Source organism: Nicotiana tabacum, chromosome 18 (genome assembly GCF_000715075.1).
Source record: "Nicotiana tabacum cultivar K326 chromosome 18, ASM71507v2, whole genome shotgun sequence".
In the NCBI taxonomy this organism is placed as follows: Eukaryota; Viridiplantae; Streptophyta; class Magnoliopsida; order Solanales; family Solanaceae; genus Nicotiana; species Nicotiana tabacum.
The window spans coordinates 133,007,111-133,032,951 of record NC_134097.1 but is presented as its reverse complement, the minus strand read 5'-3'; the positions used below and the strand labels follow the sequence as shown (position 1 = coordinate 133,032,951).

At 40.4% G+C, this 25,841-nt stretch overlaps 1 protein-coding gene and 1 long non-coding RNA gene across 2 annotated transcripts; both read left to right on the top strand.

Moving 5' to 3' along the window:
• The first annotated feature begins 605 nt into the window (after positions 1-605).
• On the top strand, positions 606-1,460 carry LOC142172980 (uncharacterized). The gene is made up of 3 exons (XR_012702313.1): positions 606-682; positions 773-921; positions 1,369-1,460. It is a non-coding gene; the product is annotated as an uncharacterized LOC142172980 (long non-coding RNA).
• Positions 1,461-1,689: 229 nt separating this feature from the next.
• Positions 1,690-15,201, top strand: LOC107775608 (uncharacterized). The gene is made up of 5 exons (XM_075237299.1): positions 1,690-1,757; positions 1,922-2,089; positions 2,829-2,924; positions 13,332-13,454; positions 14,252-15,201. Exons 1-5 carry the CDS (start codon positions 1,710-1,712, stop codon positions 14,333-14,335), a joined length of 519 nt encoding a protein of 172 aa, XP_075093400.1. The 5' UTR covers positions 1,690-1,709; the 3' UTR covers positions 14,336-15,201.
• The last annotated feature ends 10,640 nt before the right edge of the window (positions 15,202-25,841 follow it).

Here is a 25,841-nt window from a genome sequence, read left to right as displayed (position 1 = left end):
GTCAGACTTATACGTGGTAATTGAAAAATAGCCACAGTTTTAAAAGTAATCGAAATTTAGCCGTTTTTCAAGTAGAGATAAATCTGAACGAAAAAACTATTCAAAATATGGAAAATATTACAGCATAATATACTAGAGTTCGAATTTTTACATGTGAACTTCCAGCATAATATATTGGGTTCCAACATAATATACTGGAGTTCCAGCATAATATACTGGAAGTTCATACATACGTGCTCCAATCTCCAGTATATTATGCTAGAACTTTCTATGTGCTGATGTTTCAGTATAATGTGCTGGAGTTTCAGCATGATATGCTGGAAGTTCATACACATGTGCACCAATCTCTAGTATATTATACTGGAACTTTCCGTGTTACAGCAAAATAATAGTTATTTTTTAATGACTTTGCAAACACTATTTATTTTTCAATTATCAATCTAAAAATTGGCTAGCCAGTACTATTTGGACCGACGGATTCGCGCCGCGTAGGCCCCATTTGGGAGGTCTCGAACCTGGGACTTCTGGTGAAGCGGAAGAGCGGTCTCATCCACTGCACTAGTGGACCACGGGTGGTTAAAAAAAAAACTCCATTTCATTTTGATGTTTCCTTGACCAATGACTTATTTGTCATTTGATGCTTCTCTGAAGTCGAATTGTAATGCCTTTGTCACTTGAAGAGGTACGCAAATTCAACAACTTTTTGAGGATAATTTCAATATATGTTGTTTTAACTGTTTGATGGGCATCAATTTTTGTATTGGCATTGTAGTATGAAATAGCACAGATGTATGTGGTCATGAAAATGCAACAACAGAGCACCACTGGTAATGAGGGGGTAGAGGTTTTACAAAACAGACCATTCACTGATGTTGAATTCGGGGAGGGCCAATACACGTCCAAAATTTACCGTTTTCAGAGGTAACTTCAAATAGGCATAGAGTAAAACTTTGCTGATATCAATTCATTTCGCGAATAGCTCTATTTTGTTTGATTTGATTTAGTAAGTGGTACTGGCATTAAGTAACAAAACTAAAAGGTCTTTATTTGCTTGAGAAGTTAGGGATTTTTCTCTAACAGGGGTAGGTTGCCTTTTTGGCTTGATTTAACAATTTGAGCCATAGTTATACCAGAATTATTAACTGGATGTTCTGGTGATCTTAGAGCGCGTTTGTTTTTTATGGAGGCATTTTTTTTATTCCCCTTTGTTGAAGCTATTGCTCCTTTGGTGACTCGAACCCACGACCCTGGGGTTGTAGGTGGGGGTGCTAACTATCTGAGCAACCCCTCTTGTCTGTGGAGGCAATAGTTATTCAAAGTTCTTGTATTGGCATGTTTTGTCCGACTCAAGTCACCCTACATTTGCAGCAAAGCTCCAACTTGGTTGACTAAATTTGCATCTCCTAATGCCCTTGCTGTGAGAGAGGACACTTGGAATGCTTATCCAAAATGTAGATCAGGTTAGTGTTCATACTTGCAAATAGAATATTCTTTTTTAGTTAGCAATACAAGTCTTTGTTATAGTTTTATATTAACCGATTTACTGGTTTCTGTCTGGAATACGAAATCATCTGATGCAGTTATTAAGGTAATTAACATTTACGACCTTCCATCAATCCTGTGCTTTGTGGAAGTATCTTGTAGTAGTGTAGTATCAAAGATACTCAGTAGTTCTCTTTTTGCAGTGTCCGGGTTTTTCAAAGTTCTTAATGACCGTTGACACTGTCCATAAAGCTGATAATGGATACTCAGAAAATGTAAGTTTAATGTACTTGGCTATAGTGCTTAATGGAGTTGAGCTGTTGCAGTTCGTGCTTGGCTAGACTAGTGACATTAATTTCCATTTTTCTATGTACAGTTTCTATATAAGAATCTTTGTAATTGTTTTATGACATGGATTTAAGAAAAAATGCAACTATAGGTGCACGGTCTGAGCAAGCAACAACTAGCTGCCAGGCAGGTGGAAATTATCGATATTGCTTCAGCTGCAAGTGATTATTGGAATTACATTGTGGGAAGAAGCACCGTCGATTTGTCTAAGTTCAAATCTGCTAGGACTGGTCGTGGGCCGCTGCTGAAGGGCTGGAAGGTTTGTATCTCTTTCTTTCAACAGCATTTGAGAGCTAGTTTGCCCGATCCCCTTTCTTTGAAGGTATAGCTACTAGGACTTGGTTCTCTCTCTTGGGTAGGTTCTTGAGTTTGCAAAAATAGAAACTTACTATAAAGGGAGAAGAGGACTTGGCTACAATTGCAAATTGGATATCTTAGATTTTTATTGCCTACTTCTCCATTGCTATTTTCCGTTTTCTGTTTACACTTAAAACAGATAGACTGTACATTTCTGAAGCTATTATATCTAACATTATTCAGTTCTGAAAATATGACTGATTTATCCAGACACATGAGTGGTCTAGCCAGAAGAATAAAAAAAGTTTTGGTTTTGCTAAATAAAAAAAAAGAAGACTGAGCAATCCTTGTGGTATCAGAAACCTCAATCTTAGAAATTGAGGGGAAAAGAATTGAAGAATGACTACCAGAAGCTTCTCTAAAACCTAGTAAAAGATATTATTGATGAAATTAAATTTTCTTGAAACTCAAGTTTTATTTGCTTCCAAGTGGGATCATGCAGGGCTTTTTCCCTTGTACTGAAGTTTCAACTACTGTATAACTTTAACAAGCTTTTGTGCCTTTCATGTTTAAACTATGGACTACAGGAACTGAACGTTTGCTTCAGGGTTTGAAGATTTCAATAATATGCATTTCGACTCTACTCGCCGACCTATATTAAGAAGAGTTCTATTAACTTGAGACTCCCTTGGTATTTTCAGGACCAATGTAGTCCCGTTATGACAGCATACAAACTGGTCACAATAGATATTCCATACTGGGGCTTTGGGGGAAAATTGGAGCAAGCTTTGATGGCGGTATGCATCTTAAATTATCCTCTAAAGATTCAAACTTAGAAGTCTTATCTGGTGCATTTTCTGATTGAAACGAACCCAAGGCTTCAAAACTTGAGTCATAATTTGGACTGCATCATTTTCGTGGTTTTGGTGGAACCGATTACATCAATACTGACTGACTTTATGAGTTAGTGACCATTAAATTTGTGTTTTGTAGCATATTGATATGTATTCTGCATTATCTGTTGGATAGTGTTGACATACAAGTTGTCTAGCACATGTATACACATGTACTACATCATAGCTAGCACAAGCATATGAGTTGTATAGTAGATGTAATACAAGTTGTGTAGCACATGTATACTGTTACGCAACGCCTTCCTGATGATCTTTGGAAGGGCAACGTAAGGCTAAGCAACCGATGTCAGTGCGGTTGCTGTCCGCCAATGAGGTCCTCGCCGCACGCTAGACTAGATTGTCAGTGCCGTGCGGGAAAACCAATGTCGTAAGCAAATTGCGGAAGCTGAGAGAGAATTGGGTTTTGAATGATGATGATGATTTTATTGCTGAATGAAAATGCTGATTACAATGATGTGGTGTCGAGGGGGAGAGACACCAGAAAATGCTGATTGAAATATTTGATTGTTTGGTCCCCCTTAATAATGCTTAAAAAAAATAAACCAACATTACAAGACTAGTCCTAATAAAGCTGTAGAAGCACACTGAAATGAAAATGATGAAAACTAGTCTATGATTACAATGAAAAGGACTTAGATTATTACAAGGAAAAACTAAGTCCGATGGCAGCATCTTTGTCTTGCGGGTCTGCACGCGCGTTGCTGTGGGCGCGCGCGACACTTGATGTGCTGGCCTGAGGCTGGGCACTGGTGCTTGGCATCAGGGTCTGTGCGCGAGGCGCTGTTGGAATGGGCCTGCAGCTGGGCGCTGGCGAGGCATCAGGATCTGCGCGCGCGGCATTGTCAGGGCGCGCGGCGCTGTTGTCAATGACCAGCCCTTGGGCGCTGGCGAGAGGCATCGGTGGGGCGACAGAGGCACATGCGCGCTTGTCACTTGGCGCAGCCAAGACCACGGGGCCGACCATGGCGCTAGGCATTGTGAGGCTTGCTAGGCCGCCATGGGGCGCGGCCAAGGGGTCATGGGGCATGTCTGGAAAGCAGCCCATGACATTCTCCCCCACCTGAGTTGGCGCCGTCCTCGGAGCCTTATGATGATGATGATGATGATGATGATGTTTCTGATGGTTGTTGGATGGGAGGTCTGCGCCCCTCTGTTGTCTGAGCTTGCTGTTGTAGCGAAGCAATGATTTCATGCGGCTGACATGGAAGACTGGATGGATCTTCCACCAGGATGGAATTTTCACCTGGTATGTGGACTTCCCAATGCATTTTTCAACGGGCAGGGGCCCGATGTATTTTTGTTGCAGCCGAGGGTCATGGGTCCTTTCTGCAAACAAGTACCGCTTTGGGATGCATAGCATTACTTTGTCCCCTGGTTGATGTTGGGCAAAGCAAAGATTTTGTTCGGTGAACCTTATTGCCCGCTCTTGGGCCCTGATGAGATAGCTCCGCACTATCTCCATGTTGCGCTCCCATTCGCTCGAGAAGTTGGCAGCTCGAGGAGATTTCGGCATGGTTGATGCATTCACCGTTTGCGGGAGAAGTGGTTGCTGTCCAGTAACAATTTCAAAAGGGCTCTTGTTTGTATGATGGCTCTTTTGAGAATTGAAACACAGTTGAGCAGCATCCAGGAGCTTCACCCAATGCTTCTGTGATCCGGTTGCGAAGTTGCGGAGATATTCCTCCAGTATGTCATCGAACCGGTCTGTCTGGCCATCCGATGGTGGATGGATGTCTGAGTTGTGACTCAATGTTGACCCAAAGCACCTGAAGAGATGGGTCCAAAAGTTGCTAGTGAAGCGTGAGTCGCGCGCCTACTAACAATGTGTTTGGGCAGGCCCCAATGTTTGACAATGTGCGAGAAGAAGAGTCGAGTTGTATCTTCTGCTGAGATGTTTTGCGGGGCTGCTATGAAAGTTGCATAGTCTGAGAACTGATCTATGACAACCATGATGGATGCAAGATTGCCGACTTGGGGCAATCCCGTGATGAACCTGAGGGAAACACTTTCCCATGGTCTCTGAGGGACATGTAATGGCTGCGAGGGTCCCGGCTGTGATGAGTGATCCGACTTGTCCTTGTGGCATGGCTGACAAGTCTTCACACGATGATGAGCGTCACCAGTCTTTTGAGGCCGATGACATGATGGCTGATTGTTGCTGCGAAGGGTAGCCTGAACCTGGGGTTCATGTCTGTTGACTACCTTCTCCAACTGCATGGCCGAGATGTTTTCAGCGGCCATCTTTATGGGAAAGCATGGTATGGTGCAGGGCTTGGCCCCGTTTTCTCCCATCATCAGGAGCATGTTGGCAAATGGTACCGGAATGGTGTTGGTTTGCCTCATGAACTCTAAACCCACTATGATGTCGAAGTCATCTATGATTGCGATGCGCAGGTCGATGCTTCCTTTGTATGGGCCAAGTTTCACTGGGACATTTGTAGCTGTTCCACCCAATGTCTGAGGTGGTGAGTTGATAGCCTTGACGCGGCCTTTGCTCTTTTGTACCACAAGACCTAGGCGCGCTACTTGCGTTGATGACAAGTAGTTGTGGGTGGCACCCGTGTCTATCAATGCGTGAAGGGGCTTGCCGTTCACTTTCAATTCGACGAACATGAGGGTCCTCGCTTGTTTAGGAGGTCCTTCGTCCATCTTTTCTTTCCCTTTCCTGGTGATCGGGACTAATGTTTTCTTAGGAGGACATGCACTGGTCCCCGCTAAGGCATGAGGGATAGAGCCAACAATTGCATTGAAGGCGCCTACCTGGTTGTCTTCAGATGTGTCTGATGCATCTGTCTCATCCTCGACAGTCTGATGAGCATTGACCTTGATGTTTGGGCATTCATTGTTCCAATGTGCCCCGCCGCAATGACGGCATTCTGAGGGAGGCTTTCTCCCCTGATTGTTGTTGATGGATGCAGCACTGTTGCTGTTGGAGGGAGGAGTCTTAGTTTTGGATGCACTCCGATCTCCCCCACTTTTGCTTGGGCCACCATTGCTGGGATGGTGCCCGTTGGATCCCCCTCGGACAGACGGTTGGGGCCTGTCGTTCTGAGTTCCCAAATGATAGTCGCCAAGGCATTCTGCAGCTTGAATGGCCTTGGGCAGGGTGTCTACCCGTTGTCGCTGTAGTTCCATACGGGCATGAGGTTTCAAACCTTCTATGAATGCGAAGAGTTTGTCTTTGTCCCCCATGTCGCGTATGTTTAGCATGAGTGCGGAGAATTCGCGCACGTACTCCCTCACTGATCTGGTGTGGCGGAGGTCCCGTAGCTTTCTCCTTGCATTGTATTCCACATTTTCGGGAAAGAACTGCAGGCGTATGGCTACCTTCAATTCGTCCCATGTCTGAAGAGTATCTTCACCGGCCTTGATGGCTTCGTGTTTGACCCGCCACCAAAGTTTGGCATCGCCCTGAAGATACATGGCAGCAGTCGCTACCTTTTTGGATTCCTCCAAATGGCCCACGGCATCGAAGTATTGTTCGATGTCGAAGATGAAGTTTTCCACTTCTTTAGCATCCCGGGATCCGTCGTATGGCTTTGGCTCCGGTATCTTAAGCTTTTGTGGAATGGGGGTGAGGTTTGCTGCACCCCTGATGTGATGGTCGCCTTCTCGAAGTAGGCTCTGTAAGGCAGCATTGACAACGTTGAGCTTGTCTGTCAAGTCGTTTATGGTTTGCTGCATGGCAGTTAGTCTGTCTGCCTCATGTTGCTGATGGGCCAAATCGTCGGCACGCTCCTGTTGGAGGTCCTCAAATTTGCCATGAATATTGGCAGTTTCGATGGCTGCCGTTTGTCGGTCCTCGTCGGAGTCACGACTGATGTTTGCAATGTCATTTTCGGCCTGCCGCATTCGGCGGTCCAGGTCGTCCAACCTTTGCACTAGGTTGTTGTTTTGATCAGGCACCGTATCCACGATGGGTCTTAATCGGTCAACCGTCTCTTCTAGGGATGCTAGACGCTCCCCATGATTCACCATGGTCAGAAATGGTGATGATGGCAAATGTTTTCCCTCGTCCGATGTCGAGCCTAGGCTCTGATACCAACTGTTACGCAACGCCTTCCTGATGATCTTTGGAAGGGCAACGTAAGGCTAAGCAACCGATGTCAGTGCGGTTGTTGTCCGCCAATGAGGTCTTCGCCGCACGCTAGACTAGATTGTCAGTGCCGTGCGGGAAAACCAATGTCGTAAGCAAATTGCGGAAGCTGAGAGAGAATTGGGTTTTGAATGATGATGATGATTTTATTGCTGAATGAAAATGCTGATTACAATGATGTGGTGTCGAGGGGGAGAGACACCAGAAAATGCTGATTGAAATATTTGATTGTTTGGTCCCCCTTAATAATGCTTAAAAAAAATAAACCAACATTACAAGACTAGTCCTAATAAAGCTATAGAAGCACACTGAAATGAAAATGATGAAAACTAGTCTATGATTACAATGAAAAGGACTTAGATTATTACAAGGAAAAACTAAGTCTGATGGCAGCATCTTTGTTTTGCGGGTCTGCGCGCGCGTTGCTGTGGCCGCGCGCGACACTTGATGTGCTGGCCTGAGGCTGGGCACTGGTGCTTGGCATCAGGGTCTGTGCGCGAGGCGCTGTTGGAATGGGCCTGCAGCTGGGCGCTGGCGAGGCATCAGGATCTGCGCGCGCGGCATTGTCAGGGCGCGCGGCGCTGTTGTCAATGACCAGCCCTTGGGCGCTGGCGAGAGGCATCGGTGGGGCGACAGAGGCACATGCGCGCTTGTCACTTGGCGCAGCCAAGACCACGGGGCCGACCATGGCGCTAGGCATTGTGAGGCTTGCTAGGCCGCCATGGGGCGCGACCAAGGGGTCATGGGGCATGTCTGGAAAGCAGCCCATGACAATACATATGTACTACATCATAGCTAGCACATGTATATGAGTTGTATAGTAGGTGTAATTAGGTATATGGCAACTAATAGATTAGGTGAATTAGTATTACAAATAGGCCTTGTAATCTTCTCTTCTAGAAATGACATATAGAACTTCTTTGGTTTCTAACATGGTATCAGAACATTGAAGTTTTTTCATCAGTTTGTGGTTGGGAATTTTTTTTTCCCGTTCGAATTATTTTTGTTCAAAACAGTCTTTCGCTGCTTTGATTCTATTTCACTATTTCCGACCATTTTTTGCCCCGGACGCTTCTTTACAGATTTTTCTACTCACTATTCCGACCAAAGTGGTACTGTCAGAATTTTTTTTTCCTGACAACTTTCATTTTCCAAGATCACTGTTCCAGCACTGTTCACTGTACTGTTCACTATTTACTGCACTATTCACTGTTCAAATATTACTATTCATTGTTCACTGTACTGTTCAAATATCAATGTTCACTGTTCACTGCACTGTTTAAATTTCACTGCACTGTTCTTGACTATTTAATTCTGCTATTATTCGGGTGCAAGATGACTAAAACGAAACCTACCGTTGATGTCATTCCGGTTATGTCCAAAATTACGGAGAATAAGTTCATGGGTTACAATTACATGGATTGGAGTAAGACGATCTGTCTCTATTTGCGGAGCATCGACAAAGAGAACCACTTGATTGATGATCCACCCAAGGATGAGACTAAATCAGTCTGGTTAAAGGAGGATGCAAAATTGTTTCTCCAAATCAAGAATTTGATGCACAGTGAGGTAAATGATCTAGTTTCTCATTGTGATTATGTGAAGGATCTAATAGATTATTTAGAATTTTTGTACTCTGGCAAAGGAAACTTGTCTCGCATGTATGATGTGTGCCAGGCATTTTACCATCCATCCATGCAAGATCGCTCTCTCACCACTTACTTTTCAGAGTTTAAGAAGGTGTATGATGAGCTTAATGTTATATTGCCGTTTAGTCCAGATGTGAAGGTACAACAGGCTCAGCGTGAACAACTAGCGGTCATGAGTTTCCTTTCTGGTCTTTCTCCCGAATTTGAAGGGGCCAAATCGCAAATTTTATCTGGGACTGCTATCTCTTCCTTGAAAGAGGCCTTTACAAGAGTGTTGCGTACTGAAAAGTCTCATCCAGGTCCGATAGCCACGATCGATAGTGGTGCTCTGCTTAGCCGCGTCCAAAAGAATAGGAGTCATAGTAATCGCAATCGGAGTAGCGATAGTCGAGACCTAAAGCAAGGGGAAGTTGAATGTTTTTATTGTCATGAGCTCGGTCATACCATACGTTATTGTGTGAAGCTTCAGAATAAGAACAAAAGATCTCAGTATGCCAACATCGCCACTTCAGAGACTATTTCACCATCTCAGTCATCATCTCCTCCTATCAATACTATCCCCGAGTCAGGTAAAACCACTAAGTGTCTCCTCTCTTCGTCATCTAAATGAGTCATTGATTCTGGTGCCACAGATCATATACATACCCAATGTTCCACAGTTACTTTAGCCGATGGGTCTACCTCATATGTTTTAGGGTCTGGCACTGTTAACCCAACATCTTCTCTTTTCCTTAGTTTCGTCTTAAATTTGCCTGATTTTTCTTTCAATCTAATATCTGTCAGTGAACTTACTCGTACTCTAAGTTGTTGTGTCTCATTTTTTCCCAATTATTGTCTTTTTCTGGATCTTACGACGAAGCAGATTATTGGTAAAGGTTCTGAGTCTGGGGGTCTCTATGTTCTTGAATCACAGGTGCCGAAATCCATTTCTTGTTCAACTGTGTTGTCTCCCTTTGATGTACACTGTCGATTGGGTCATCCATCCTTGTCTAGTTTGAAGAAGTTATATCCTCAGTTTTAGAGTATTTCCTCTTTAGATTGTGAGTCATGTCAGTTTGCTAAACACCATCGCCTTCCTAAAGTTTCTAGAGTCAATAAACGGGCCGACTTACCTTTTGAGTTAGTTCACACCGATGTTTGGGGTCCATGTCCTATTATCTCTAAAACTGGTTTTAGATATTTTGTTGCCTTTGTGGATGATCATTCTCGTGTTACTTGGTTATATTTAATGAAAAATCGTTCGGAGTTGTTTTCAATTTTTTGTGCTTTTTGTGCTGAAATAAAAACTCATTTTAATGTTTCCGTTCGTAATTTAAGGAGTGACAATGCAAAAGAATATTTTTCGGATTTGTTTAAAGATTATATGGCTACAAATGGTATTCTACATCAATCTTCTTGTGTTGACACCCCTTCTCAAAATGGGGTTGCGGAACGAAAAAATAGACATCTTCTTGAAGTAGGCCGAGCACTCCTCTTTCAAATGAAAGTGCCAAAATGTTTTTGGGCTGATGCCGTCTCTACAGCTTGTTTTTTAATAAATCGTATGCCATCTTCTGTACTTCATGGTAATATTCCTTACAACATTCTTTTTTCCTCTAAGCCATTATTTCCTATTGAACCCAAAATATTTGGTTGTACTTGTTTTGTTCGTGATGTTCGTCCACATGTAACTAAATTAGATCCAAAGTCCCTTAAGTGTGTGTTCTAAGGGTACTCACATCTTCAGAAAGGTTATCGGTGTTATTCTCCAGATCTCAAAAGGTACTTAGTGTCTGCCGATGTCACATTCCATGAAAATTATCCGTTCTTTTCTTCATATGTTTATAACAGTCCTGAGGAAGAAGATGATACTTTGGTCTACACTGTCACACATCCAGTTAGTTCTCCAACACCTCTTCCTCAGTCACCCGTTTCCCTCGATCGACCATCCGAGCAGCCACCTGTTCTTCGTGTGTATACCAGGCGACAACAAACCTCAGAACCCGATCCTTTACCTACTTCTGCTTCGTCGGTAGATCCAACCTCCTGTGTTTCAGATCCTAGTTTGGATCTTCCTATTGCCATTCGTAAAGGTACACGACAATGTACTTATCCTATTTCTTCTTTTGTGTCTTATGACCATTTGTCTACTTCTTCTAGCTCGTTTATTGCATCATTAGATTCTGCTAGGATACCTAAAACTGTTCGTGAAGCATTGTCCCACCCAGGTTGGCATGATGCAATGATAGAAGAGATGATGGCTTTAGATGAGAATGGTACTTGGGAGTTGGCCGATCTGCCCACTAACAAAAAGGCTATTGGGTGCAAGTGGGTATTTGCCGTTAAGTTTAACTCCGATGGGACAGTAGCTCGCCTTAAGGCACGCCTTGTTGCAAAAAGGTATGCACAGACCTATGGAGTCGACTATTTGGATACTTTTTCCCCGGTCGCCAAGTTAGCTTCTGTTCGATTATTCATTTCCATGGCAGCTACTTATGATTGGCCTCTGCATCAGCTTGATATAAAGAATGCTTTTCTACATGGAGATCTTCAGGAAGAAGTATATATGGAGCAACCACCTGGGTTTGTTGCTCAGGAGGAGTATGGAAAGGTATGTCGTCTTCGAAAATCTCTTTATGGGCTTAAACAGAGTCCCCGTGCTTGGTTTGGCAGATTTAGTGAGGCTGTTCTAGAATATGGGATGAAGAAAAGCAATTGCGATCATACGGTGTTTTATAAAAAGTCTGATGATGGTATTCTTTTATTGGTAGTATATGTTGATGACATCGTTATTACCGGAAGTGATATTACAGGAATTTCAACTCTAAAGTCTTTCCTTCACACTCAATTTCAGATGAAAGATTTAGGGCAACTAAAGTATTTTTTGGGAGTTGAAGTTACACGGAGCAAGAAAGGCATCTTCCTGTCCCAAAGGAAATATACTCTTGACTTGTTAGCTGAAACTGGAAAGTTGGGATCTAAACCATGCAGCATGCCAATGGTTCCTAACACACAACTCGTGAAAGAAGACGGTGAGTTATTCGAAGATCTAGAGAAATATAGGAGATTGGTTGGGAAACTGAACTATCTTACAGTAACTCGTCCCGATATCGCATACTCTGTCAGCATTGTGAGTCAGTTTATGTCTTCCCCAACAGTCAGGCATTGGGCGGCTCTGGAGCAGATTCTTTGTTATCTAAAGGGATCTCCAGGACGGGGTCTAGTATATAAGAATAATGAACACACTAACATTGAGTGTTTCACAGATGCAGATTGGGCAGGGTCAAAAGCCGATAGGAGATCCACGACAGGATATTGCATTTTTGTTGGTGGAAACTTGATTTCGTGGAAGAGTAAGAAACAAAATGTCGTATCTCGATCTAGTGCGGAAGCAGAATACAGAGCTATGGCACAATCTGTGTGTGAGGTTGTATGAGTACATCAACTATTAAGTGAAGTTGGCTTCCAAACTACATTGCCAGCAAAGTTGTGGTGTGATAATCAAGCTGCTCTTCATATCTCCTCTAATCCTGTATTTCACGAAAGGACTAGGCACATTGAAATAGATTGTCACTTTGTTCGTGAAAAGATTCAACAAAAGCTCATCTCTACAGGTCATGTTAGAACTGGAGATCAATTGGGAGACATTTTCACAAAAGCTTTGAATGGAGCTCGAGTTGAATATATCTGTAACAAGTTGGGCATGATCAATATATATGCTCCAACTTGAGGGGGAGTATTGACATACAAGTTGTCTAGCACATGTATACACATGTACTACATCATAGCTAGCACATGTATATGAGTTGTATAGTAGGTGTAATACAAGTTGTGTAGCACATGTATACACATGTACTACATCATAGCTAGCACATGTATATGAGTTGTATAGTAGGTGTAATTAGGTGTATGACAACTAATAGATTAGGTGAATTAGTATTATAAATAGACCTTGTAATCTTCTCTTCTAGATATCAAATATAGAACTTCTTTGGTTTCTAACAGATAGCAATTACAATACCCTGTGTGCTCTGAACAGTATGAGTGCACTAGCAAGTAGTTAAGCTAGTCCGAGCTATATGGTAAAGTTGCTTTCTCTTAGAAACTGAAACATTCAGTGACTGTTGTAATACTGAGCTTCATATTACGGAGATAGACTGAAGGAGGTTAGAGAACATATTGAGATTAGAAGAAGTCATTTAGTTTCTTTTAAGGGACTTTCATCCTCAGAAAGAAACTCTTGAGCATGAGATCCTGGTGCATTCAGTCTTTGATTGTGGCAGATCACTAAAAATATTGGCCCAATTTTGAATGTTATGTACTAAATTTGACTGTTTAACTATCTGATAGTGTCATCAAGCAGATTGACGGAGTACCATTGCTGTAAGGGTTTAGCTGAATTTGCTTTCTAACTGCTCCTCTTGGTTTTACATTTAAAGTTTTCAATTTTGGGAGATTTTGAAGCTTCTTCGATTACGATCCCTGTCCTCTCAACCAACATGAGTATCAATATTATGTTGTGCTTCTCTTCTCTCTCTACCTAACCTTTATTTAACCGTTTTTCAGGGGGAAAGGGCTCTTTTCCTGGAAAGTTATCGCAATTGCTTTGCCTGGATTGATGAATGGTTCGGCTTGACGACAGAGATGATCCGTGAGTTAGAGCGAGAAAGTGATTATTCGTTGAATATGGTAAAAGTGGATTTTTTATATTTCTTGGGAATTTTTCGGTTTCTACTCCACATTGAGATAGCAAGTTATTATGTGTTTTTAAAGCCAGAAGCTTAATTTCTAGCTTTCCTAATGAGATATCCTTGAATGCCAGTTTCGCTTCTACATTTTATCAATCAAGCTATGCAAATGCACAGGGTATTAGTTTTAACAACATGCATTAGTTTAAAGCTCATAAATGTAAGTATAAACTGTGCAGTACTTGGTAATTGAACTACGGTTCAGAATCAAATAACTGTAAACTCTATACTCCAAATGAAATGTGGATTGCAAAGCCAAAAGATACTTGAGAATGTAAGCCATGTCTTTCTGTAACATGATAAAGGACATAGTCTATACAAGAATATATTCACCTCCTGAAAAGTATGCTTAGCATATTTTAAAGTACTGACATTACTCACAATTCTTTTTGTCATATTTGTTGTACAATATTTTTTTCTCTAATATTGAAAATGTACCATCGTGATTGCACAAGGCTTTTTGATCCATGATGTTTGGATGTTTGGGAGGGGAGCCTTGGCGTAACTGGTAAAGTTGTTGTTATGTGACCAGGAGGTCACGGGTTCAAGCCATGAAAATTGTCTCTTGCAGAAATGCAGGGTAAGGTTGCGTACAATAGACCCTTGTGGTCCGGCCCTTTCCCGGACCCGGCCTTTTTTGGACGTATCGATGTTTACAGTACTTTCAGATGAATGTGCATTGTCATTAATGATTTAATATACTTATGATTCTAACAACTAAAACCATCTTTTTGACAGAAACTTGGCCGGCCTTGTTCAGCTGAGAGGAATTGGATAACACCAGAAGAATCTTCAATTGGAGGCGAAAAGTCTATCGCATGAATTTTCCATCCTCATCCTGCGCAATTAGCGGTCTTTGGTACAGTTCGTCTCATAATTGGGCTTAAACATAAACAATTAGAAGATTACCAGCATACTTATTAAGGTTTTAGGATGAAGTTCCCGGTGATCGATATGCATAATGTCAGCTTGTTCTGGGCCTAAATGCAGGGACTCTGATTATATATTTTTTAACAACCAGCCAAGTCTTGTTTTCTAAATATTCATTCTTTAAGGGAGAAATTCAAAAATAGCCAGATTTACAACTGGTCGTTCAAAAATAGCCCAATTTCAAAAGTAATCGAAATTTAGCCACTTTTCATGTAAAGATAAATCTGAGTGAAAACACTGTTCAAAACCCGGAAAATACGTCAGTATATTATACTGGAGTTCCAGCATAAATATGCTTGAACTCCAGCATATTATACTGGAGTTCCAGGATAAGTATGTTGGAACTCCAGCATAATATAAGTATGCTGGAACTCCAGCATAATATGATGGAGTTCGAGCAAGTATAATTGTCCAGTATAATATACTAGAGTTTGGAGCACCGGTATTCCAGTCTCCAGTATATTATACTGGAGTCAGCAAAGTATACCAATCCAGCATAATATGCTGGAGTTCATACACAGGTGCACCGTACTCCGGTATATTATGCTGGACCGGTCTCTGTTGCAGCAAAATAGTGACTATTTTTCATTGACTTCGTAAATGCTGGCTTTTTTTGAATGACCAGTCCGAAAACTGGCTATACCGTGCTATTTTTACATTCTTTACGGGGGTGGATTATTGATGAAGCTGTGGTGGAAATTGGAAACTGTTGTAAATATAATAAGCCTCCTAGTGTAAACTGTATATTATGTATAATCTAGATGAATTTAGTTCGACATCTGGTTTATGTATATTTTGACATTCTGTAACCATGCTTCATTTTAGTATTTATAAGTATTTTTAGTTCCAATATACAAGATGCACCTTCGATTTAGAATGAGATTTACAGTAGCTTGTGATTGTTTGGTTCCAATACAAGATGTACCCCGGAGTCAAAATTTCAACCAAAACATAAGATAAAATAATTTTACATTTTATTTCGAGATTATTATCCTTATCTCTAATACCGAACAATCCCTAAAATAACAAAGAAGAGGATGACTAATACAAAGAGTGGTGTATAACTCAAGCGTGGCATTGGTAATGTGGTGTTATCTCCTGAGTCTTGCATAAGCAATAAAACCAGATAGGTATAACGAAAACCAAATGTTAGACTTTAATACGAATACTTGTGCAGTTTTGGAGTTATTTACTTAAATGATCATCTAAATTATTGAAATAACGTAGTCAAGTCACCAGATCTCACTTGTAGGATTACACCGGTGATGTTGGTGTTGAGTCAACAATTAAGGTTGTGGTTTGTTGGTGTTGTTGAGTCACCGATAAAAGTTATGGTGGAGTGGTAAGTACTCTTCATCATTAACCAGAAGTTTCGAATTTGAGCCTCGCTTTTGTAAGGAAGCAAATCTCCTAATGTGAAATTTCTCGGTGAGAATCTGAATTTAGTTGGGACCCAATATAAGTACCGGACATCTAGTAAAAAACTAAAAAAAAAAAAAATCACATAGTCAAGTTACTTCTGTACTGTAGGATTTTTTTTTCTGGAATTTGAATGGTGGCAGTTCAAACTCTAGTCGTAATTTCTTATTTCATGTTTTAGATAAAAAAAATTGTTTAAATTTTATTTCTATAGTAAAAAGCCAGTCAAGTTTGAAATGATGGCTAAATAGTAGGGCTGCTTATCGAGCGGATCAGGCGGTTATTTACGCTTAACGGTTTAGCTTATCAGTTATTAAATGTATTAATCTGCTAGCCACCCGATAAGATATCGGACGGATTGATATCGTTTAGCTATTATCGGGTAATTTATCGACTTATTTGAATCTATTTACAGAGGTCTATTTTGACAACATACCGATACAAACAATCTGAGGCATATTTAAAAGGTACCATCATTCTGCGTAAATTCTACTCGGTCTAACAGCTAGGTGCTGCTGATGTATACTAACTTCAATCAGTGGCGGAGGCAGGATCTCCACGAAGGGGGTTCAAAAAAAAAATTATATCTAGTGGGAATTGAACTCATGACCTTATGTAGATTTTGAACCCTTTTGATCACTAAACTACACTTTTGGATTGTGTTAAGGGGGTTCAAAACTTAATATATAGAGGTAAAAAACAGATTTTACCTTATATATACAGTGTATTTTTTCGGCGAAGGGGGTTCGGGTGAACCCCCTTGCGCCCTCCTAAATCCGCCCCTGACTTCAACTCATGTTCATATAGCTAACTAGTTTGTAAAAATACATATGCTTATACTAATTTCAAGAAAGATTTACGCCCAACTTCTAGAAATCTGAAGCATACTTAAGGTTATAGTGATACGGTGATACCACAGTTAGGGATGTTCAAAACTGAATCGAAATCGAAAACCGAACCGAAATCGAAGTTTAATGGCTTATTGGTATCGGGTTAACGATTTAACGGACGGGAAACGGATTGAAATTTTTTCATTAACGGCTTATCGGTTTGGGAGCGGATTATTTAATTTTCTTAACGAATAATCCGTTAACCCGTTAAGAATATATATATATAATCCAATCCAAATACCACCGGTGATATCATATCTCTATGTTTCGCATCCAATCTAAACGCCAACAATATCATAATCGGCCAAGCGTTACCATTGACCTTAAGTTTCGCTTAACTTACCATCATCAAACACGTGTCATCGCTTTTCCGGTGCCTTTTCATTCACAAGCAAATAATACATAATAGTAGCAGGAAGAAAAGGCAGCATCACCTCCAAACTAAAAGTGAAATCGGTTATTAACATGGTAACTTTACCTTCCGGTAGAAAATAAATGTTGCCGTTAAAGCGGACCATAAAACGATAGTAATAATCAATAACCTTAGTTCAAATTTCTCTACATGTAATGAGTTCAAATTCATCATGTGAAAGAGGAAAGAGACTCATTTAGTTGACCATCAGGCTAACTTGGAACTACTAGAAGAGAGCGTATGTATTCACACAATTCAACTGCTTGTGGAACGTGTAAACCTTGCCACTCAGTATTTTTGTTGCGATAGTACGCCCTCTGTAATGCATGCAATATAGATTGAATTAGGCCGATAACCGCCCGATAAGAGCTAAACCGATACCAATCTGCCTTATATCTTATCGGGTGGCTAGCGGATTAATACATTTAAAAGCCAATAACCGATAAGCCAAACCGTTAAGAGTAAATAACCGCCCAATCCGCCCGATAAGCAGCCCTAATCGAAGCTAAGGAAAATTAGATTAAACTTTTTCAACATACTAATAGTATCACAAGACACAACCAATAAAGTAAAGGAGAAAGAATGAAACTTACCGTCTGCTAGCAATGGCTGTGGCCGTAACTGACGTGTGCTTCTTACTTAGAGGTGACATATGGAGGAAACGAGGAAAAGATTAGAGAAGAGAATGAGAGGCGAAAGTAGCTGGGTTGTTATTGTTGTGGTGTTGTTTGTGTGTTGATTGTTGCATCAAACTTCAGAGAGTAGAGAGTAAGGGTGGCAAGTGGGCTGGTCCGGGACCGGAACCGGCTCGGGACCCCAGGCCAGGATCGGTATTCGTGGGCCTGGTCCAATCTCTTGGATCGGTTCAACAGTTTAAAAAACAATCATTGGGCTGTCAAAAATAGTTGTTGGCTATTTACAAAATAGCCATTTAACCCCTCCCACCCTCCCACCAAACTTTATTTTAACCTAAAACTTTTTATAATTATAATTTTTCCCTATTTTCAACTATAAATACCCCTCCTTCTTTCATTTTTCTTACAAAATCATCAATCTATCACAATCTCTCTCTAATTTTCTTTTATACTTGCTACTATTGCTTACTTTATTGTTACAATTTGTGAAAAAATTGTGAAGTTGATGAATTGAAGTCTTCAAGTCTTCAACGATAATCAATTTTCAACAAGTTGTTCGTCAATTTGGTAAGCTCGTTCCAACTCTTAAATTTTAATATTATAGTTTTGTTTGTTTTATTTATTTTTTATTACTTGATTAATTAAGATGGCTTCCTTAAAAAAAGAAATTGGTAAAAATAAGGGAAAATCCAAGAGTGACAAATCTAGTGGTCATGCTGTTCCTCCTCCACTGCCCCCGGCTCCCCGAACCAAACCTCATACACCTGCTATCCTTGAGAGAGAATAGTTTATTACAATTTACTGAGAGTCAATTTTGTCATAATATTGCAGCTGGTGAATAATTAAACCATGAATGAATGAATGCTCTTTATTCTAATCCAACTATTAATGACAATGATGATGAGGAAATTGATTTTGATGAAACTCAACCGGATGATGATACACCCACTAGTCCTGCTCCTCATGTTAACCCAACTAGTGATAACCCTGTTAATCCAAATGATGCCTCATCTGATACTCCCGTTACTGCCCCTACTTTTTCTAGACAAGCCTACCAAACGGACGGAAACATCTCTTGTTTGGCCTTTTTTACTCAACTAATTCCAGAAAATAAGGCTAAGTGTAAAACTTGTGTTATGGAGTTCGATTTTAAATATTTTGGATCGCGTGGGGAGGACGGGAACTTTGGCTAGACACATTAAAAAAACACCCTCAAGATAGAGTCAGATATCTTCATTTGAAAGTTTTTGCCGAAGGCAAAAGTGTGCCTACTCCTAGTCAGGCTGACCCTAGTACCGGTTCAAATCAATTTCAGTCGGAAATTAACACGGTTAAGGGTAGTATTTATATTATGATCCAAAAAAAGATCGGGAAGAATTGGCAAAAATGGTAACTTTTATGTGCTTACCTTATAGTTTTCCTTCTGACCCTAACTTTGTGCATTATATTAGAATTTTTTTTAATCCTACTTATAAAGGTTTTCCTCGCACAACCGTAAAAAGCGATATTTATTAATATAAACATGAATCTGAATAATATTTGCGTTATTTATTTACTCATATAAATTATTGTGTTGCTATTACAACTGATATTGGTAGAAGTGGCAACGACTATGATTACCTTACTGTTATCACTCATTGGATTTATGAGGATTAGATAATGCAAAAATTCATTATTGCTTATAGAATAATTAATTCATGTCACATGGGCAGTTTATTGCTAGCACAATTATAGATATTTGCATATATTTTTGCATTATTAATAAAATAATGTCAGTTTCAATGGATATTTTATGCTACTAGTAACACAAATACTATGCTAAATCCTGCATTTAGTAACATTTTTCATGTTAGATGTATTTGTCATATTTATCATTTAATTGTAGGTGATGGTATGAGAATTTTAAATATTAAAATTGAAAAGGCTATAATGGCTCTTAACTGGCTTTTTTATTCAAACCGTAGAAGTAGAATTAGAAAATATATTAAAGGATGTGATGAATGTGGTCTAAGAGAAAGAAAGGTTCCTAAACCTTGTCCAACTAGATGGAATTACATGTATGAACGTTTGGTTGTTGCATATGAATATAGAAACTCCATAAACTCAACGTTTAATGCACATGTAAGTGATGATGATGATGAGCACCTTATGAATGGGGATTGGGCTAATGTTAAAATGCTAGTTGATTTTTTAGAAAAAATTTATATTGGTACAAATGAAATTTCTGAGCAATATTATCCTACTATTTCTAACTTTTTAGTTTATATTGCAAAACTTGCTCATTTTTCAAAGGGCGGGGGATAAACTTGCTATTGATTCGATGAGAATAAAGTTTAAAAAATATTTTTTTCTCATTTCCCCTATTTATGGTGTTCCTGCTTTTTTAAATCCTTGTATGAAATTAGGAGGTCCTCAATTTTGGTATGAAACTGTTTATAATGGTTTAGCACCTGAAGCAAATGAGTTGTCTCAACTTCCGGAAGCAATAGTCTCAATTAGAATAAATGCTCAAACTATTTATAATGCTTATCAAGTTGCATTAAATCATGCTAGACCAAGTATTCCAATTCCTTCTTCTTCTGATTCTCAGTCATCTAAAAGAACTGTAGGAGTAAGAGCACTTAGTGCTTGGGCGGGGTTTAGGGGTTCTCAAGGTTCTAGTAGTAGTGATTTTTCACAACTAAATGAGCTTGAAATTTACTTGTCGTAGGGAATTAAGGAAATGAATCCCGACGACTCCTTTAATCTTTTGGAATGGTGGAAGGACAAAGAAAAACACTTACCGATTCTTTCGAAGATGGCCTAAGACATTTTAACTATTCAAGCTTCAACAATGGCATTAGAGAGCGCTTTCAGTCAAGCAAGACTTCAACTCGGTGATTATAGAGCGTCTATGAGGGAGAGCTTGGAAAAATCAGTACTTTTCAGAGATTGGATCTGTTCGGAAAGAAGAAATTTTGGACTTGCTGAATCACAACCAGAGGAAAACGAAGCTTACGAAGAAATGCTAGCTGAACTTGCGGAGGATGTTGCTTCGCCCGAAAGCGGTGATGACCAAGCTACTCTTCCATCACCGCCAACGGAAATTCTTCCGGACCTTGAAAGATTTATGAAGTTTGTAAGAGATACCATGTAACTTGTATGCACAAAAATTAGTATGTATTATGTAAGTTGTATTTTGGTACATGTTTATTAGTTTCTTTTTCTTCTCAATGCTGGTATTGACACCTTGTTGTGCTCATTCCAAAGTGTGGGATACACTATTAAATAATGGAATCCGAAACCTTTTTAATCATTTTTTGGACAAAAAACACTTTTGTACTACTTTAAAAAAAGTTACATAAATGAGTAAAACGCAGTATTATACTGTGAATTACGTTAACGGAAATTTTGCCATTAAAGTAATTCGCAGTATAGTACTGCGTTTTACTTAAAAATTTTTTTTTGTAAATCGCAGTACTATACTGCGTTTTACTAAGATGTTGGGCACAACTATATTTTATTAAAGCTGTTCGCAGTATTATACTGCGTTTTTACTTAAAACGCAGTATAATACTGCGAACAACTTCAATAAAATATAGCCTTTCTTCTTCCTTGGACCACTGAACCGAAGGACCTCAAAAACCTTCGATTCTGCTGGTCCCCCCCCTCGTGTCAAACTTCAAAAAAAAAAAAAAATTGGGCCCCACCCGTCACCTAAAGAGCAAGGAGTGTAGGTCCCACATACAAGACAAACTTTGGATTCCTTCTTTCGGGTGCAAAAATTCGATTTCAATCAAATTTAAAAAACTTAAATCGAGGTATTTCAATTTTGTTTATGTCGAAACTCGTATAGTACATGCATATTTGTATTGTTTAATGTGTTTCCATGTTAATTTGTGTTATGTTTGTGTTTAAATTTGTATCTTATTTATACCCGGATTGATTTATTAGCTTTGGTACAAAAAATTGTTAAAATTTGACAAATTATTTGTATTGTTAAAAAATTAATATTATTTATTTTGTTTGTTGTTCATATTTGTATTTTATGTTAGTTGTTTTTATATGTAATAGTGACCTTTTAGCGTAGTAAAATAAATAGCCTTTTAGCGTAGTAAAATATAGAGCCTTTTACTGTAGTAAAATATAGAGCCTGATAGTGTTGTAAAATATAGAGCCTTTTAGCGTAGAGTCTATGTAGTTTAAGTATGCAGTAACTGCAAACTCTATCCAATTACACTTTACCAAATTAATTATTTAATTATAACAATAAACTTACAAAAGTAACAAATTCCTATATGTTGTAAAATTAACTCAAACATCGAGCCTGGAACCCATACATAATTATTCTGTCCAATTTTAAATATAATTAATTATTTAATTTATTAAGCTAGCACACACAATTCTAAAAATGTTAAAATTGACACGCATAATAATTAAGGATAACTCGGTGCTACCGAGCCTCAAAAATCGAGCCTGGAACCCATACATAATTATTCAGTCCAATTGTAAACATAATTAATTATTTAATTTATTAAGCTAGCACACACAATTGTAAAAATATTAAAATTGACACGAATAATAATTAAGGATAACTCGGTGCTACCGGGCCTCAAAAAATGAGCCTGGAACCCATACATAATTATTCAGTCCAATTGTAAACATAATTAATTATTTAATTTATTAAGCTAACAGGCACAATTCTAAAAATGTTGAAATTAACACGCATAATAATTAAGGATAACTCGGTGCTACCGGGCCTCAAATATCGAGCCTGGAACCCGTACATAATTATTCAGTCCAATTTTAAATATAATTAATTATTTAATTTATTAAGCTAACACACACAATTAATTTTGTTTAAATTATAGTAGACGACATGGACTTTCCTCCGCCTGCGCATCCCGGACCTGCCGAGGATCAGCTACTAGTGTTGCAGGGCGACCATAGGTCCTCATTTGTATGGGAGGGACAACTATCGATGCAGCCTCTCCGCCCCAGGAGACCTGACGATTTATGGGAGTTCATCGGGGAGCATCCTTTCCATGCCCGCATAGTCGCGCGCCTACATGCTATGGGCTTCTATACGATTTTTGAGCTTGGACGGATGCAGCTTGATTGGTCTCTCATCACGGCCTTGGTAGAGCAGTGGCGACCGGAGACACACACTTTTCACTTGCCCACTGGAGAGGCCACCATCACGCTGGAGGATGTTCAGGTTTTGTCCGGGATGCGCGTAGATGGATGGGCCGTAGCACTGCCCCAGTACATTAGATCCATGACGCGTGCACAATTTTTGGATATGATGATGCATTTTACTGGTTATAGACCTCAAGGTGACGCTGGGGGCAGTCGCGTTGCTTTGTCAGCCATCAGAGATCATATGGCGTTTTTGCACCCAGACATTACCGGCGAGACGGAGGATCTCCATATTGAGAGGTACACGCGGTTGGCGCTGCTCCTGCTTTTTGGGTGTGTCTTGTTCCCGAACACTTCGGGGAGTAAAGTGAGTATGTGCTTTCTCCACCATCTTCAGGAGTTGGATGGTTTACCCCAGTACAGTTGGGGTGCTGCTGTTCTCACATACCTGTATAGGAGCATGTACCAGGCGAGCATGGGCCCAGCGGTGGACATATGTGGTTTTCTACCCTTCCTACAGGTGACAACATTTTCGAATACTCTGTTCATTTCTCCGAATTCTATATGGTCGAAATGACTCATAAATTTTACATCAACCTTTTATCTTAGGTTTGGGCCTGGCAGCGGATCATGCCGTTGCAGCCACCTCTACCAGCACTTGCGCCTGGTGAGGCTTATTCGTTTCTCCCTCTATCTTCTAGGTGGATTCTCAGGCGTGGGAACTACCGAGGGACCGATGCTCATCATAATCTCCCCCTTATCAGGGATGTGCTAGATATGCTGGTGGACGGACAGGTAGATATGTACCTACACTTACTTGTTTAAATTGAGTTGTGTTGCGCATACTCACTTTTATGTTATTATTTGGCAGTTCATCTGGACGCCATACAGCGACGAGTTGGTAGCTCAGCTGCCCTTTTATTGCTCAGTCGATCGAATGCTTTGGAGCACCTCTGTCCCGATAATCTTCTTTGATATGGTTGAGTATCATGCCACAGAGCGTGTGCTTCGCCAGTTTCACCGTCCCCAGCCTATACCGAGGGATCCTGGATGGGTGGCTATACACTATCAGCGGGATGACCGTTCCAGGCTGGACGATATATATATGGGATGGCTAGAGCAGCAGGTCCTTATTTGGGAGGAGCACCGAGCTGACCGTATTCTGCCAGCACCTACATTTACCCAGGAGGCCACTATTCATATGTATGCATCATGGTACCGCCGTCACACCCGACTGATTATCGGGAACCCCATTCATGTACTTGGCAAGCGCTACAGACCATACACCGGGAGACACGAGGCACTGGTATGTTTTTTGGCTTATTAATATCGTATAATTGTGATATTGCGTTATTTAATTAATATTTTAAATATTTCACAGGCTATTGGGCATCATCACCTCTACCAGTTGGGACAGGAGATGCAGCAGCATACTGACATCCCTGCAGTCGTTGACTATGGCCGGCGGGTGGCACAGTTGGCTCGTCGGACCCTGTTTCAGGCGAGAGATGCCGTGAGGTTGGACCACGAGGCTCAGTATGCGGCACTAGAGGACTACCATCGGGGTAAGGGTGTCCCACGAGGCAGGGGTAGGGCATGAGGGAGGGGTGCCCCACGAGGTAGGGGTGCTCCACGGGGTCGCGGGGGACGGCGAGAAGGTGGTCCCCAGCAAGGGGGCGTTGAGGCACCTGTCAACCCACCTGTTGAGGGACATGATGAGGACTTTGGAGTTGTGGCGCTTGGAGATCAGCCGGGTTATATACCTCGTCAAGATGAGCCTTCCAGCATCATGCCTTCGTACAACCTTCAGCTATATCTGCCAGCATCGCAGGTCACCCCGTCAGGAGCATTGTTGATCACGGGTACATTCGACGGGGATGTAGACCAGTACTTTGCATGCCCATCTACCACAGCTGAGGATCGGCCCACCCGGGACGTGGATGGCGGGCGCAGGTTGAGTTATGCGTCGTCCCCGGCGGTTGATGTGGATTTATTACAGGTGCAGGTATGTTTGTATTACTTTAAAATTTCAATTTATTTTTCCTTATTGAGTTGCCATTAATTAATTTTTAACTTTCTTATGAAGGCATCGTCCCAGCCCATCTTTGAGGCCACTACATGCTTTTATGAGGACATTGATGCGTATATTCAGGAGGCTGACGAGACCACGGTGGGAAAATATTTTTTGACTTAACACGTACAATACAAATAGACTTTGTCGCATGCTAAGTTTAGTACTTGTTTTGTAGGTTGATGACGGCCCGATGGCCTATTCTTCCAATCCTGCCAGTTGTGGTGTCGATGCTGCTGCACATCCTTACATAAAAGAGGCGGCTTGATGATGATGATCCAGATAGTGTACCCGGGTGACAGGGGATGTGACTTAGGCCAGCAGCAGCACTAAATCACACAGGCTGCGGGACTCACTGATTTACTTAGGTTTTTAGTTTGTGTAAATAGTGCATTATGTATATAATGATAACAATTATCGTTTAACAACATTTATATTTTAATTGCATTTGAACAGCAGTTTTACTTAAACAGTACACAAGAAACACAAACATTGCAAAACGTAGTACTATACTAGAACTAAAACCATCACTGCACAAAGGATAGTTGTACACAGAAAAACAAACAATAGAACTAAAACCATCACTGCACAAAGGATAAGTAAAACCAGCTTTTTCACATGGTTTTCGTCTTTTTCAGAACGACAAGACAACTCCATAAAACGTAGTACTATACTACGCTTTATGTGTTAAATTTTTCTGCAATAAACAAACTTTTTTCACATGGTTTTCATTTTTGCAGAACGACAAGACAATTCCATAAAACGTAGTACTATACTACGCTTTATGTGTTAAATTTTTCTGCGATAAACCAGCTTTTTCACATGGTTTTCATCTTTTTCAGAACGACAAGAC